The 16887-nt window shown below is 49.1% G+C and overlaps 1 protein-coding gene across 2 annotated transcripts in view; it reads left to right on the top strand.

The window, feature by feature from the left end:
- The window catches only part of ubxn4 (UBX domain protein 4), a 109791-nt gene extending 93109 nt beyond the window's left edge, over window positions 1–16682 (top strand). For both annotated transcript variants that reach the window (XM_037280648.1, XM_037280649.1), the window contains exon 12: window positions 16343–16682. In XM_037280648.1, the coding sequence (XP_037136543.1) occupies window positions 16343–16478 (136 nt within the window). In that variant the 3' untranslated portion in view covers window positions 16479–16682. The remainder of the gene's footprint in view (window positions 1–16342) is intronic.
- The last annotated feature ends 205 nt before the right edge of the window (window positions 16683–16887 follow it).

The raw sequence follows: 16887 nt of genomic DNA, 5'->3' as shown, positions 1-16887 counted from the left end.
GTGCTGACCCTCATCCCGACCGCTTCACACTCGGCTGCGAACCGCTCCAGTGAGAGCTGGAGATCACGGCCTGAAGAAGCCAACAGCACCACGTCGTCTGCAATAAGCAGAGACGAGATGCTGAGGTCCCCAAACCGGACCCCTTCAACGCCCCGGCTGCGCCGAGAAATTCTGTCCATAAAAATTATGAACAGAATCGGTGACAAAGGGCAGCCTTAGCGGAGTCCAACCCTCACTGGGAACGAATCCGACTTACTGCCGGAAATGCGGATCAAACTCTGGCATCAGCAATACAGGGACCGAACCGCCCTTAGCAGTTGACTCGGCACCCCGTACTCCCAAAGCACCCTCCACAGAACCTCCCAAGGGACACGGTCGAACGCCTTCTCCAAGTCCGCAAAACACATGTGGACTGGTTGGGCGAACTCCCATGCCCCCTCGAGGATCCTGCTGAGGGTGTAGAGCTGGTCCACTGTTCCACGGCCAGGACGAAAGCCACACTGCTCCTCCTGAATCCGAGGTTCGACCTCCCGACGGACTCTCCTCTCCAGCACCCCTGAATAGACCTTACCAGGGAGGCTGAGGAGTGTGATTCTCCTGTAATTGGAACACACCCTCCGGTCCCCCTCCTTAAAGAGGGGAACCACCACCCCAGTCTGCCAATCCAGAGGCACTGTCCCCGATGTCCACGCAATGTTGTAGAGGCGTGTCAGCCATGACAGCCCCACAACATCCAGAGCCTTTAAGAACTCCGGGCGGATCTCATCCACCCCCGGGGCCTTGCCACCGAGGAGTTTTTTTAACTACCTCAGTCCGCCTCAGAGTCCCCAGGCCCTGCTTCCACAATGGAAGGCATGTAGGTGGAATTGAGGAGGTCTTCGAAGTATTCTTCCCACCGACTCAAGACGTCCCGAGTCGAGGTCAGTAGCATGCCATCTCCACTGTAAACAGTGTTGACGGTGCACTGCTTCCCCCTCCTGAGACGCCGGATGGTGGACCAGAATTTCCTCGAAGCTGTCCGGAAGTCATTCTCCATGGCCTCGCCAAAGTCCTCCCACGCCCGGATTTTTGCCTCAGTAACCGCCGAAGCCGCGTTCCGCTTGGCCATCCGGTACCTATCAGCTGCCAAAACGGCCCGATCGGACTCCTTCTTCAGCTTGACAGCATCCCTTACCGCCGGTGTCCACCAGCGGGTTCGGGGATTGCCGCCACGACAGGCACCAATGACCTTACGGCCACAGCTCCGGTCGGCCGCCTCAACAATGGAGGCGCGGAACATGGTCCACTCGGACTCAATGTCCCCCGCCTCCCCCGGAGGTGAGAGTTGAAGCTCTTTCTGACAGGGGATTCTGCCAGACGTTCCCAGCAGACCCTCACAGAGCGTTTGGGTCTGCCAGGTCGGACTGGCATCTTCCCCCACCATCGGAGCCAACCCACCACCAGGTGGTGATCAGTTGACAGCTCCGCCCCTCTCTTCGCCCGAGTGTCCAAAACATGCGGCCACAAATCCGATGACACGACTACAAAGTCGATCATCGAACTGCGGCCTAGGGTGTCCTGTTGCCAAGTGCACACGTTTGAGCATGGTGTTCATTATAGAAAATCCGTGTCGAGCACAGAAGTCCAATATGACATTTTTGTTTTTTTAATTGCATTACAGAAAATAAGGAACTTTATCACAATATTAAAATTTTCTGAGACAGTCCTGTACAGTCGTATGCAAAAGTTTGGGCACCCCTGATCATTTTCAAGATTTTCTTTTATAAATCATTGATTGTTCAGATCAGCAATTTCAGTTAAATATAAATAGCAGACAAACACAGTGATATTTGAGAAGTGAAATCAAATTTATATGATTTACAGAAAGTGTGCAATCATAACCTAAACAAAAGTAGGCAGGTGCATAAATTTGGGCACTCCAACATAAAAATGACGTAAATATTTAGTAGATCCTCCTTTTGCAGAAATAACAGCCTCCAAACACTTCCTATAGCTTCCAATGAGAGTCTGGATTCTGGTTGTAGGTGTTTTTGACCATTCTTCTTGACAAAATATCTCCAGTTTAGTCAGGTTTGATGGTTTCCGAGCATGGACAGCCCACTTTAAATCACAATATAGATTTTCAATCATATTCAGGTCTGGCGACTGAGATGGCCATTCCAGAATGTTGTACTTGTTCCTTAGCATGAATGCCTTTTGTGGAATTTGAGCAGTGTTTGGGGTCGTTGTCTTGTTGAAGTATCCAGCCCCTGCACAACTTCAACTTTGTCACTTGAACATTGTTCGCAAGAATCTGCTGATTCTGACTGGAATCCATGCGACCTTCAAGTTGAACAAGATTACCAGTACCTGCACTGGCCACACAGCCCCACAACATGATGGAACCACCACCAAATTTGACTGTGGGTAGCAAATATTTGTCATGGAATGCTGTGTTCTTCTTCCTCCACCCATACCACCCCTTATCAAAGTCAAAGTCAAAGTCAGCTTTATTGTCAATCCCTTCATATGTCAAGACACACAAAGAAACCGAAATTCCGTTTCCTCCATCCCACGGTGACGAGACATACAAGTAGGCGACACAAAACAAAAACAAGAAGGCACAAACCATAAATAATAAATAAAATAAAATGAGCGATGAATAAATAACAGACCAATAACCCATTAAATAAGAGGGGCAAAACCGAGCCAGTGTGCATACAGCAGACAGCAAGAACAGGACGCTACACCAAATGTGCTTTAGCATACCTCAAGTGACTCTGTTTGTGGCATGTGCGCAGAAAAGGCTTCTGCCGCATTATTCTCCCACACAGCATCTCCTTGTACAAAGTGCATTGAATAGTTGAACGATCCACAGTGTCGCTATCTGCATGATACGACTGTATGTAGGTCGGCACGGCGGCACACTGGTCAGCACGTCCGCCTCACAGTTCAGAGGGTGTGGGTTCGATTCCACCTCCGGCCCTCCCTGTGTGGAGTTTGCATGTTCTCCCCGAGCCTGCGTAGGTGTTCTCTGGGTCCTCCGGTTTCCTCCCACATCGTAAAACATGCTTGGTTGGCCAATTGAGCACTACAAATTGCCCATAGGTGCAAGTGCGGATGGTTGTTCGTCTCGGTGTGCCCTGCGATTGGCTGGCGACCAGTTCAGGGTGTCCCCCGTCTACTGCCCGATGACGGCTGGGATAGGCTCCAGCACGCCCATGACCCCTGTAAGGGGTACAGATAATGGATGGATGTATGGATATTATATGTATTATTACTATTATACATAAAATAATTATGTATAATTATTCTTCTAAAAAGCTGCCCCCTCCAGATCACAAGATTCACACTGAGCGTTGACTTCACATGATAACTGTGTAAAAAGAGAGGTACTGTATGTTTAAGATCAGGGGATGTTTGAGAATATTTGCCATTTTTCACGTGTCCTGACTGTTGTTAGTCACCTAAATGTTGAACAGAGGGTGTGATTTACCGAAGTCAAATTCCTTGTTTGGCACGCTCAAACATGGCGAATAAAAACTCTTGAATCTTGAATCTTGAAAATATACAGTAATCCCTCACTACTTCGCAGTTCGATAATCGCGGCTTCAGTACATCGTGGATTTTTCTCCAAAAAAAAAATAAAATTACTAATTCAAAATAAACCTTCTAAATTGAGGAATTATGACACGAATGTTGCCCACACACCAGCAGAAGGCAGAGTGTCCACACAATTGCAGTACGAACAATTGTATCTTTTTATAAAAAAAGTTGTTATAATAATAAGAGGTCTAAAAACATATTTACAGTATTGTACCTTCTTATAAAACATTTTTCATAATAATAAAAGAGTTCTAAAACATTTTTACAGTACGTACACTTGTACCTTGTTATGGAAATGTTATAATAATAAGAGTTCAAAAACATATTTACAGTATGTATACTTTAGCTACATATACATCACACACACACACACACACACATTATTTTCTGTATGTCATTTATACCAGTGGTCCCCAACCTTTTTTGCACCACGGACCGGTTACGTGTCAGAAATATTTTTGCGGACCGGCCTTTATATAAATAAATATATTTATATATTTATTATTTAAATATTTATATATATAAATAGGATGAAATAAAATGATACGACTGGCATAAAAACAAATATAAACCACATAAAAATAAAACGTTGAATTAGTGGGAGCACCGAGCTCTTTTCTCAGAAATGAGCCGTTCCCATCTAGGTGTAATCGGAGACAATGACACCCGAAGTGGTTAAGGTTTGTCTTTAAATGCAGGATGCTTGGTCTCCATGTGCCGAAGCAGGTTTGAAGGCTTCATTGCCTCGTTAGCTAGCCTTTCGCCACATATGCGGAGTGCACTTGGCGCGTCAGAGTCACCTGTGGCGATAAATCCATATTTTAAGTAGGACTCCAGAAATGTTCTTTTAAATGCAGCTTTCCTTTTCTTAGAAGTCGTAGCCTCTTCTTCTTCAGTGTCCTCATTGGACGTTTTTCCCTTTCCGAAGAAGCTTTCCAAACTTCTCTGTTTCTTGCTCATTTTTGCTTGCCTCGCGGGCTTGACTGTGGTGACATGTCACGTGACCGAGACGAGCGCCCTGTGTCAAGAGTCCTTATTTTTCAGATGCACCGACAGATGTAATTGGGAGAGATTCGCCAAATTTTTTATATTTTTCAAAATAAATTCTTACTCATTTTTGCTAGCTTTGCGGGCTCGACTGGGGAAACATGTCACGTGACCGGGACGAGCGTCTTAACCTGAATAAATTGATCGTCAATCGGGGGGATTCAATCTTGGTCAAAAAGTTTTTTTTTTTGTTTTTTTTTTTTCCTGTGCGGCTCCGCGGCCCGGTACCAAGTGACCCACGGACCGGTACCGGTCCGCGGCCCGGTGGTTGGGGACCACTGATTTATACGACATATTAATATAGTATTTACAAATTTGAAACTATTATTTAATGTTCTAATGATAACATGCGCTTATATGGTTTGATATACACTTATTGATACACAAACAATGTATGTATGTTAAAAAAAAAAGGTAACACTACTTCACAGATTTTCACATATCGCGGGTGGTCTTGGAACCAATTATCCGCGATAAACAAGGGATTACTGTATTGCAGGGATGAGCAATTTAAATGCTGGAGGTGGCCACAATTTTTAATCCATGTTACTTGGAGGCCACATAGGTTCAAGAACTTCTAAAAGCCCTTATCCAACTGAGGGCAACCGTTTGCGATGGTTGATTGAAGGTAGTGAATGCGCATTCACGCCAGAGTTTGTCAAGGTTCGTCCATGGTCACCATCATGCAAGGCAAATTTTTTGTATAGCATCTTTAATGTACAAAATTCAAAATGCTTTACATAAAACATTTGAAGCTTTTTAGAAAGTAAAACAAAATACATACCTTGGAACCCTGGAAATCCCACCACCACGGTAGTCGACATATTTAGTTTTCAATGCAAAATGTTGGGAAAGCTTCAGATGCCGACATTAGTTGGCGTTGTTGATTTGCGGGTTTTAAACCATTGTGACGCTCGACTGCAGTCGTGCGCGGCACACTTCTAAAACGCTGCCCCCTCCAGATCACAAGATTCACACTGAGCGTTGACTTCACATGATAACTGTATAAAAAGAGAGGTACTGTATGTTATATTTATTTTCTCTAAGAGCAAGCTTTATTGCGATGACAAGGACGGAAGTGATTTGTGCCCAGATTTGTGTGCTTTGAACAGCCTAGCAATTGGAGGCAGTAAGAGGCTATAAGAACATTCATAAAGCCACCTGGGTCTCACTAAACCAGGGGTCACCAACACGGTGCCCGCGGGCACCAGGTCGCCCGTGAGGACCGCATGAGTCGCCCGCAGGACTGTTCTAAAATTAGCTCAAATAGCGGCACTTGTCAGTGAGCTGCATCTTTTTATTTTAGTCAAACCTCGGTTTTCAAACGTCCCAGTTCTCGAACAAATCGGATTTCTAACAAAAAAATAGAGATTTTTTTGCTTCGGTTGTTGAACAAAATTTGGAGGTCGAACCTCGCGAGATGAGCCGGGAGGACCCATGAAAACCCGACCGCGCGGCCCGGATGCCGACTGACTCTGTTATTGTATTTTTGTTACTTTGAGGATTATATAACCCCTAATCATGCCTCCAAAGAAAGCAAGTGGGAGCAGTAAAGCCATCCTAAAACACAAAGACGCTCTTAAAGCAATGCGACAGTGAGCGCCCGGTGCGCTGCGGTTGCGCATCGGACCAAATTAAGCTCCCTGTGCACTGAGGCGACCAGCGCGGTGCAGTTGCGCGGTGGGCGACGCACTACGGTTGCGCGTTCGGCGGTGTGCCGCAGTTGCACGATCGGACAAATATGCTCAAATGAAAAAGTGCTTAAAAAAGGCGTGTTTTTTTTGTCTTGAAACGGATTAATTTTTTTTCCATTATTTGTAATGGGAAAAATAGATTCGGAATTCGACCGATTCGCTTCTCGAACCGCCTTCTGGAACGAATTGTGGTCAAAAACCAAGGTTTGACTGTATTTCTGCTATTCTTGTTAAAATCACACTCACATGTGAACTGGAAATGACAATAATAACACATAGTGAAAGTCAATTTGGCTATTTCAGAAGTGTGTTCAAACTGGTAGCCCTTTGCCTTCATCAAGATTCAAGATTCAACAGTTTTTATTCGCCATGTTTGAGCGTGCCAAACAAGGAATTTGACTTCGGTAAATCACACCCTCTGTTCAACATTTAGGTGACTAACAACACTCAGGACATGTGAAAAATGGCAAATATTCTCAAACATCCCCTGATCTTAAACTCCCAAAAGGGCAAGGAAAAACTCAAAACTCCAGCTAGGGGAAATGAGAAACCTTGAGAAGAGACCACAGATGGGAAGGTCCCTCTTCCAGGATGACCAGGCTGCAATGGATGCAGAGAGGACACATAGTACAAACAGTGTAGACAAATTCAAAAAGGTGTGGAGAGCAGGATGTTATTGCACAGTAATGACTCTGAGACTCTAAGAGTGGTGTGAGTTCATCAGAGCAACAGCCTGGGGGAAGAAGCTGTCTCTGTGTCTCCTGGTTTTGGCGTACCGAGCTCTATAACGCCGTCCGGAGGGGAGTAGTTCAAACAGACTGCAACCTGGGTGAGAAGGGTCTGTAGAGATGTTTCTTGCACGTTTCCTGGTCCTGGACAGGTACAAGTCTTGGATAGATGGGAGGTTGATTCCAATGATCTTTTCTGCAGTCCTGATTGTCCGTTGCAGTCTGTGCTTGTCTTGTTTGGAGGCCGATCCAAACCAGACAGTGATGGAGGTGCAGAGGACAGACTGAATGATGGCAGTGTAGAAGGTCTTCAGAAGCTCTCGCGGCAGGTTGAACTTCTTGAGCTGTCTCAGGAAGTACAGCCTCTGCTGGGCCTTCTTCCGGACAGAGTCTATGTGGCCGGTCCATTTCAGGTCCCGAGAGATTGTGGTTCCCAGGAACTTGAAGGTGTCTGTGGAGAGAATAGTATTACTGCGGATAGTGAGGGGTAAAAGTGGTGAAGGGTCTCGCCTGAAGTCCACTGTCATCTCCACGGTCTTGAGCGGGTTCAGCTCCAGGTGGTTTTGGCTGCACCAGTGGACCAGCCGCTCCACCTCCTGTCTGTACGCAGTCTCATCACCGTCCTGGATCAGTCCGATGAGAGTGGTGTCGTCTGCATACTTCAGGAGCTTCACAGGAGAGTCACCTGAGGAGAAATCATTGGTGTAGAGAGAGAAGAGCAGTGGGGAGAGGACGCACCCCTGAGGGGCTCCAGTATTGGTGGTCCGGGTATCAAATGTGATGCCCCCCAGCCTCACACGCTGTCTCCTGTTGGTCAGGAAGCTGGTGATCCACTGACAGGTGGAGGCAGGCACCGCAAGCTGGATGAGCTTCTGCTGGAGGATGTCAGGAGCGATGGTGTTGAACGCCAAGCTGAAGTCCACGAACAGGATCCCGGCGTACGTTCCTGGGGTGTCCAGGTGGTGCAGGATGTAGTGCAGTCCCATGTTGACCGCATCATCCACTGACCTGTTTGCCCGGTAGGCAAACTGGAGCGGGTCAAGCAGGGGGCTCGTGACATCCTTCAGGTGGTTCCGCACTAACCTCTCGAAAGATTTCATGACCACAGATGTCAGTGCGACAGGTCTATAGTCATTCAAACCTGTGTTGGCGGGCTTCTTGGCCACTGAAACGATGGTGGAGCTCTTGAAGCACGAGGGCACCTCACACAGCTCCAGAGAACGGTTGAAGATCCGTGCAAAGGTGGGCGCCAGCTGCTCAGCGCAGACTTTCAAGCAGGAAGGTGACACGCCGTCTGGGCCCGGTGCCTTCCTGGTCTTTTGTCTCCGGAACATCTGGCGCACTTCCTCCTCGCGGATCTGGAGTGCGGGCGCGGCCTCTGCAAGAGAGAGAGTGGGTGACAACGATGATAGAGGTGTGGACAGAGCAGTTGTGGGGAGAGGTGAGTATGTAGATTGTGCTGCAGGACGTCCCGTTGTGTGGGAGGACCGATCAAACCTGCAGTAGAACCTGTTTAGCTGGTTAGCAAGCCTTGGGCTCTCCACAGGACGGGGGGTTCGTTTCTTGTAGCCCGTGATGCTCTGCAGACCTTTTCACACTGTTGAGGGATCAGGATTGGCAGAGAGGTGTCTCTTCAGGTTCTCCCCGTAACACCTCCTGTCTTTCCTGACCTCTCGGTTCAGTGTGTTTCTGGTCTGCTTGAACAGGTCGCGGTCGCCACTCCTGTAGGCCTCCTCCTTGACTCTGCGCAGCCTCCTGAGGTTCGGTGTAAACCAAGGTTTGTCGTTGTTGTACGTGCAGAAGGTCTTAGTCTGCACACACAGATCCTCACAAAAACTGATGTATAATGTGACAGTGTCAGTGAGTTCATGCAAGTCTGAAGTTGCAGCTTCGAAAACTCCCCAATCGGTGCAGTCAAAGCAGGCTTGGAGGTCTTGCCTTGACTCCACTGTCCACTTCCTCACAGTCCTCACCACAGGCTTAGAAGTTTTTAGTTTCTGCCTGTAGGGTTAGGGTTAGGATCAGATGAACTAGACAGTGGTCCGAGAGTCCTAAAGCTGCACGAGCCGCAGAGTGGTATGCATCCTTGATCACCGTGTAGCAGTGGTCCAGAGGCTGTGCCCCTCTGGTGGGACACGTTACGTGCTGTCTGTATCTGGGGAGTTCGTGTGCGAGGTTCGCCCTGTTAAGATCACCCAGAACAATGATTAGTGAATTTGGTAGAAGTTTCTCCATGTCTGTTACCTGGTCAGCCAGCATCTGCGTGGCTTCACTTGCACGTGCGTGTGGTGGAATGTAAACAGCCGCCATGACGATCGAGGAGAACTCCCGTGGTGAATAGAACGGCCGGCAGTTTATGAAAAGTGTTTCTAGGAGAGGGCTGCAAAACTCTTTCAACACCGTGACATCAGTACACCAACGTTCATTAATGTAGAAACAGAGACCACCTCCCTTTGATTTTCCGGAGAGCTCCGCGCTGCGGTCTGCACGAGTTAGCCGAAACCCCGCTAGCTCCACGGCGTGGTGGGGGGTTCGTTCGCTGAGCCACGTTTCAACAAAGCACAGCGCGGCGGATCTGCTGAAGTCCGTGTTCCTTGAAGTGAGGAGCAGCAGTTCGTCCATCTTGTTCGCCAGGGAGCGGACATTCGCCAGATGAATTGACGGTAGGGCAGAACGGAACGCTCTCTGCCTCAGCCTTACGAGTGCTCCGGCTCGTTTTCCGCGCCGCCGTCGTCGCGCTAGCTTGTATAGCACCGCCGCTCCGGCTAGAATCTCCGACAAACAGTCTGAATCGGAGAGAATAGGAGAGAAAATACCAGAAGAAGACTGTCCGATGTTTAACAGCGCTTCTCTGGTAAAAGTGATCCGGGATGGACAGCAGAGGACACAGAAAACACACAAAATAAGACAAAGAAACAGAGAGCGACTCACCGTGGCTGCCATCCGCGGCGCCATCATATGATGGGCATTCCACCCTTAATCAGTACCCAGTAAGTAGCTCTCGGTTTAAAACCCCTTTGGTGACCCCTGCACTAGACCATCCATCCATCCTTCCGCTTATCCGGGGTCTGGTCGCGGGGGCAGCAGCTTTAGGAGGGACTCCCAGACTTCCCTCTCCCCAGCCACTTCATCCAGCTCATCCCGGGGGATCCCAAGACGTTCCCAGCCCAGGCCAGTCTCTCCAGCGCGTCCTGGGTCGTCCCCGGGGTCTCCTACCGGTGGGGCATGGCCGGAACACCTCCCCAGGGAGGCGTCCAGGAGGCATCCTGATGAGATGCCCGAGCCACCTCATCTGACTCCTCTCAACGTGGAGGAGCAGCGACTCTACTCTCTCTTTACCACGACAGACCGGTACAGAGTCCGCATTACTGCCGACGCTGCACCGATCCGCCTGTCGATCTCGCGCTCCATCCTCCCCTCACTCGTGAACAAGACCCCAAGATACTTGAACTCCTCCACTTGGGGCAGGATCTCATCCCCGATCCGGAGAGGGCATTCCACCCTTTTCCGACCGAGGACCATGGACTCGGATTTGGAGATGCTGACCCTCATCCCGACCGCTTCACACTCGGCTGCAAACCGCTCCAGAAGCCAACAGCACCACGTCGTCTGCAAAAAGCAGAGACGCGATGCTGAGGTCCCCAAACGGACACCCTCAACCCCTCGGCTGCGCCGAGAAATTCTGTCCATAAAAGTTATGAACAGAATCGGTGACAAAGGGCAGCCTTGGCGGAGCCCAACCCTCACTGGGAACGAATCAGACTTACTGCCGGAAATGTGGACCAAACTCTGGTATCGGTGATACAGGAACCGAGCCGCCCTTATCAGTTGGCTCGGCACCCCGTACTCCCGAAGCACCCTCCACAGAACCTCCCGAGGGACACTGTCGAACGCCTTCTCCATGTCCACAAAACACATGTGGACTGGTTGGGCGAACTCCCATACCCCCTCGAGGATCCTGCCGAGGGTGTAGAGCTGGTCCACTGTTCCACGGCCAGGACGAAAGCCACACTGCTCCTCCTGAATCCGAGGTTCGACCTCCCGACGGACCCTCCTCTGCAGCACCCCTGAATAAACCTTACCAGGGAGGCTGAGGAGTGTGATTCCCCTGTAATTGGAACACACCCTCCGGTCCCCCTTCTTAAAGAGGGGAACCACCACCCCAGTCTGCCAATCCAGAGGATCCCTGATGTCCACGCAATGTTGTAGAGGCGTGTCAGCCATGACAGCCCCACAACATCCAGAGCTTTTAAGAACTCCGGGCGGATCTCATCCACCCCCGGGGCCTTGCCACCTAGGAGTTTTTTAACTACCTCAGTGACTTCGACCCCAGAGATTGGAGAGTCCGCCTCAGAGTCCCCAGGCCCTGCTTCCACAATGGAAGGCGTGTCGGTGGAATTGAGGAGGTCTTCGAAGTATTCTCCCCACTGACTCAAGACGTCCCGAGTCGAGGTCAGTAGCATGCCATCTCCACTGTAAACAGTGTTGACGGTGCACTGCTTCCCCCTCCTGAGACGCCGGATGGTGGACCAGAATTTCCTCGAAGCTGTCCGGAAGTCATTCTCCATGGCCTCGCCAAAGTCCTCCCACGCCCGGGTTTTTGCCTCAGCAACTGCTGAAGCCGCGTTCCGCTTGGCCATCCGGTACCTGTCAGCTGCCTCCGGAGTGCCGCAGGCCAAAACGGCCCGATAGGACTCCTTCTTCAGCTTGACGGCATCCCTTACCGGCGGGTTCGGGGATTGCCGCCACGACAGGCACCAACGACCTTACGGCCACAGCTCCGGTCGGCTGCCTCAACAATGGAGGCAAGGAACATGGTCCACTCTGACCCAATGTCCCCCGCCTCACCCGGGACATGGGAAAAGCTCTGCCGGAGGTGGGAGTTGAAGCTCTTCCTGACAGGGGATTCTGCCAGACGTTCCCAGCAGACCCTCACAGAGCGTTTGGGTCTGCCAGGTCGGACCGGCATCTTCCCCCACCATTGGAGCCAACCCACCACCAGGTGGTGATCAGTTGACAGCTCCGTCCCTCTCTTTACCCGAGTGTCCAGAACATGCGGCCGCAAATCCGATGACACGACTACAAAGTCGATCATCGAACTGCGGCCTAGGGTGTCCTGGTGCCAAGTGCACTCATGGACACCCTTATGCTTGAACATGGTGTTCATTATTGACAATCCGTGTCGAGCACAGAATTCCAATAATAGGACACCGCTCGGGTTCAGATCGGGGGGCCGTTCCTCCCAATCACGTCTTTCCAGGTCTCACTGTTATTGCCCACGTGAGCATTGAAGTCACCCAGTAGAACAATGGAGTCCCCAGAAGGAACGCTCTCCAGCACATCCTCCAGGGACTCCAAGAAGGGTGGGTACTCTGAGCTGCCGTATTGTGCATAGACATACAGTCAGGACCCGTCCCCCCACTCGAAGGTGGAGGGAGGCTACCCTCTCGTTCACCGGGGTGAACCCCAATGTGCAGGCGCCTAGCTGCGGGGCAATAAGTATACCCACACCTGCTCAACGCCTCTCACCGTGGGCAACTCCAGAGTGGAAGAGAGTCCAGCCCCTCTCGAGAGGGCTTGTACCGGAACCCACACTGTCTGTGGAGGCAAGTCCGACTATATCTAGTCTGAACTTTTCTGCCTTGCACACCAGCTCGGGCTCCTTTCCAGCCAGAGAGGTGACATTCCATGTCCCAAGAGCCAGCTTCTGCAGCCGGGGATCGGACCTTTGGCCGCTGCCCAGCTTATAATGCACCCGACCCTTTTGGCCCCTCCCACAGGTGGTGAGCCCATGGAAAGGGGGACCCACGTTTCCTATTCGGGCTGTGCCCAGCCGGGCCCCATGGGCGATGGCCCGGCCACCAGAAGCTCGCCTTCAAGCCCCACCTCCAGGCCTGGCTCCAGAGGGGGGCCCCGGTGACCCGCGTCCGGTGCGAGGGAAATCTGAGTCCATATGTCTTTTTCGTCATAAGGGGCTCGTTGAGCCGTGCTTTGTCTGGCCCCCCACTTAGGACCCTTTTGCCATGGGTGACCCTACCAGGGGCATGAATCCCCAGACAACATGGCTCCTAGGATCATTGGGACACGCAAACCCCTCCACCACGGTATGGTGACGACTCACGGAGGGGTCTCACTAGACCGCCAAATGGAAAACCAGCTTGACCATTTCAGCAAAAGTTTATACGGTCCATGTGAGAGTAAAGAGAGGAGTGGATGTGGCTTCGGACCATCACCTTGTGGCGGCCCAACTGCAACTGAAGTTAAAGAAAAAACGGATGACAGCGCAACCAACCAGACACAAGTACAACACAGCTCTTCTGAAGCATAACAACAAACTGCAAGAGTTTTTTAAGTGACCCTCAGTAACAAGTTTAAAGTGCTTCAAGACATGTGGAAGGAGAAGATGGTACCCTTGAGAGCAAGTGGGACGCGATAAAAGAAGCAGTGTCAGGAACATGCAAGGAAGTGCTCGGCCTGAAGAAACACCAGCACAAGGAGTGGATTTTGGTTGATAGTTTAGGAAAGATAAGGGAAAGGAAGGATAAGAAGACAGCCATAAACAATTGTCGCACATGGGCAGAGAAAGCCAATGCACATGCATAGTATACAGAAGCTAACAAGCAAGCAAACAAAAGCATGAGGACAGACAAGAAAAGGTATATAGATGACCTGGCAACATCAGCAGAGGAAGCAGCAAGAAAGAATATTATGAAAGAACTGTATGATACTACCAAGAAGCTAGCAGGGAAGTACAGTAGGCCCGGAAGACCAGTGAAAGACAAGAATGGACCATCAATTATGGGAGAGGAAAGGCAAAGGAACAGATAGATAGAGCACGTTGGGGAACTCTTCAACAGGCGGATAATTGGTTCCAAGACCACCCGCGATAGGTGAAAATCCGCGATGTTAGAGAAAATATATTGTTACAATATCCATAAAAGACTTTTATGAACCTTTATTGTATTTTGAAGTTAAAGTTAAAGTCCCAATGATCGTCACACACACATCTGGGTGTGGTGAAATTTGTCCTCTGCATTTAACCCATCCCCATGTGATTTCGATCCATCCCCTGGGGGAGAGGGGAGCAGTGAGCAGCAGCGGTGCCGCGCTCGGGAATCATTTGGTGATCTAACCCCCCAATTCCAACCCTTAATGCTGAGTGCCAAGCAGGGAGGCAATGGGTCCCATTTTTATAGTCTTTGGTATGACCCGGCCGGGGTTTGAACCCACAACCTTCCAGTCTCAGGGCGGACACTCTACCACTAGGCCACTGAGCTGGTCACTGTATATTGTACTTTTAAATGTTTTTTGTATTCTTATTCACTTTAGTAAATATTTTAAAGTCAAACTGATTTTCATAAACAAATATAAATAAATAGGAAAATAAAGAAAATAAATAAGAGCGAATATCCGCACAAGACTTTGATGAACCTTTATTGTAGTTTTATACACTGTTGTTTTTTTTTAAACACTTTTTGTATTTTTAAACACTTATCTAAAATGTTTAAAGTCAAATTGACTTGCAGAAACGTTCTTATTTATTTAAATAAATAAATAAGAAAATAAATATGAATAAATATATTGTTACAATATCCACACAAAACTTTCATGTACCTTTTTTGAAGTGTAAATGTGTCTGGCTCCTCTCTGCTCTTGCGTGCTGGCCGACTGACGCACCCCCGCGGCCCAGCGCGAGCGCATCCGCACAAGACTTTTATTTTTTTACACTTCATTATATTTTTAAACATTTAAACATTTTAAAGTGGAAATGTGTCACGGCCACACATTTCTCAGAAGCACGCCCTGCGCTTAGTACTCATTGCCGGCCGCTGTCCCAAATCCTGGACGGCAGTGCTTTTTTGCTACGTGCACGGTTACGCTCACTACCGTTGTCCCGACTGTTTCTGCACGCCGGCGCATTTTTCCTTCGTGCGCGACTGTGTCACGTCTCTGTTCTCGCACTGCTGGCCTGTGGCATCACGCACCCTCCGTGCTAAACTTCTGAGGCGCGCGTCGCCAATACGGAACTGCTAATCGTCAGCCCTCACAGTTTTGTCTGTTATACACGCATGCCTGCCACCTGATTCTCGTTTGCCTGACCTGCTGTGTTACGAGATGCCTGCACGACGCGAGCTCGCTGACCGGCTTGTCATTTTAAGGTGTAAATGTGCAACGGCTCCGCTCTGCTCTTGCTGTGCTGACCAGCTGTCGCGTCCCCGCTGCCTAGCGCGAGGGCATCCGCACAAGACTTTTATAATTTTATGACGGGCAAACAGGGTGATCCGATCGGGAGTGAGAAGCAGACACGCAGTTTTACTTCACTTGGCGATCGAGGAGCGGAGACGTGATGATGTGTGTGCTGCTGATATGTTGACACAGACGGAGTGAATAAAGTGCGGGAGGCTGAGATAAAGTGTAGTTAGAACTGCTAAGCCAACAGCTGCAAGGACACAGATCAACATGTTCCCATTGGCCATCAGTGTCATATGGTCAGACAAAGCCCTGCGCTCCAAGTGACGCCGCAAAAATCCGCGATTATCGGGGAGTCGCTGATAGTGTACAGGTGCACTTGCCTGTCTTGTTGCCTGGTTTGTGTGCTTTATTGCATATGACGCTGTGTGTGTGTGTGTGTGTGTGTGTGTGTGTGTGTGTGTGTGTGTGTGTGTGTGTGTGTGTGTGTGTGTGTGTGTGTGTGTGTGTGTGTGTGTGTGCGTGTGTGCGTGTGTGCGTGTGTGTGTGTGCGTGTGCGTGCGTGGGGCGCGCGCGTGTGCGCGGCAGACTTAAAAAAAAAAAAAAACGATGCACCGAATCTATCTGCAATATTTGTTTAAAAAAAAAAATTTCGCGATGGAGCAAGGCCGCGATAGGTGAACCGCGAAGTCGCTAATGATTACTGTATATCGACGGCTGCCTGCGCAAGATTCTTCACATCCACTGGCCAGAGACTATCAGCAACAACAAACTTTGGAAGAGACCAAACCAGCTACCTGTGGAAAAGGAAATAAAGAAACGGCGCTGGGGATGGATTGGAAACACCCTCCGAAAGCCAGCAAACAATATTACGAGACAAGCCTTTAAATGGAACCCACAATAAAAAGGAAACCGAGGCCGACAAAAAACACCTGGCTCAGAGACCGAGAGGCAGACGTAGAGGACCTTTTTGCTGTGGGTCAGCAGCATTAACCACAGTCCCCTTACAAAAAAATGTATTAAAGTTTCTGGGTGAGAGCCACCCTGCCACCTCTGTCGTTGTGCTAAGTCAGTTTATTTTCTTTTGTGTCTTCTCAGAGAATCGCTTTCCAAGCCTTCTATAAACCGTCCCAAGAACTTCAAGAAAGATGGTAATATCTGCCAGCTCAGGGCTCAAGAGGATAGTGAGGACGATAACAACACTTGGAATGGAAACTCTACCCAGCAAATGTAGCTCTGTAAAAGTAGCTTTTTTCTGTCTGTTCCAATATCGCTGTCACAACTGTTCAATCCCAGTTTAGTAATAGATAATAATAATAATAATATATACAGTAATATAAATAATTGCTCACCTGTTGGAATGTTGTCAAAGGGATTATTTGAAACTGTAAACACTATCAGAGATTTATAGAAATAAAGTGTTGCATAATTTGCAGAATTATCTGTTTCCTATTGATCACGAGAAATCAACAACTTAACCAGTGTCTTCACATACATGAACGTCATTAATTGTGTGTGTGTGTATATATATATATATATATATATATATACACACACACATATACACACACACTGTGGAGCCTCGGTTTTTGAACGTCCCGGTTCTTGAACAAATCGGAATTTGAACAAAAAATTCGAGATTT

The sequence above is a fragment of the Syngnathus acus genome, chromosome 21 (genome assembly GCF_901709675.1).
Source record: "Syngnathus acus chromosome 21, fSynAcu1.2, whole genome shotgun sequence".
Classification (NCBI taxonomy): Eukaryota; Metazoa; Chordata; class Actinopteri; order Syngnathiformes; family Syngnathidae; genus Syngnathus; species Syngnathus acus.
This window is presented reverse-complemented; position numbering and strand designations above follow the sequence as displayed.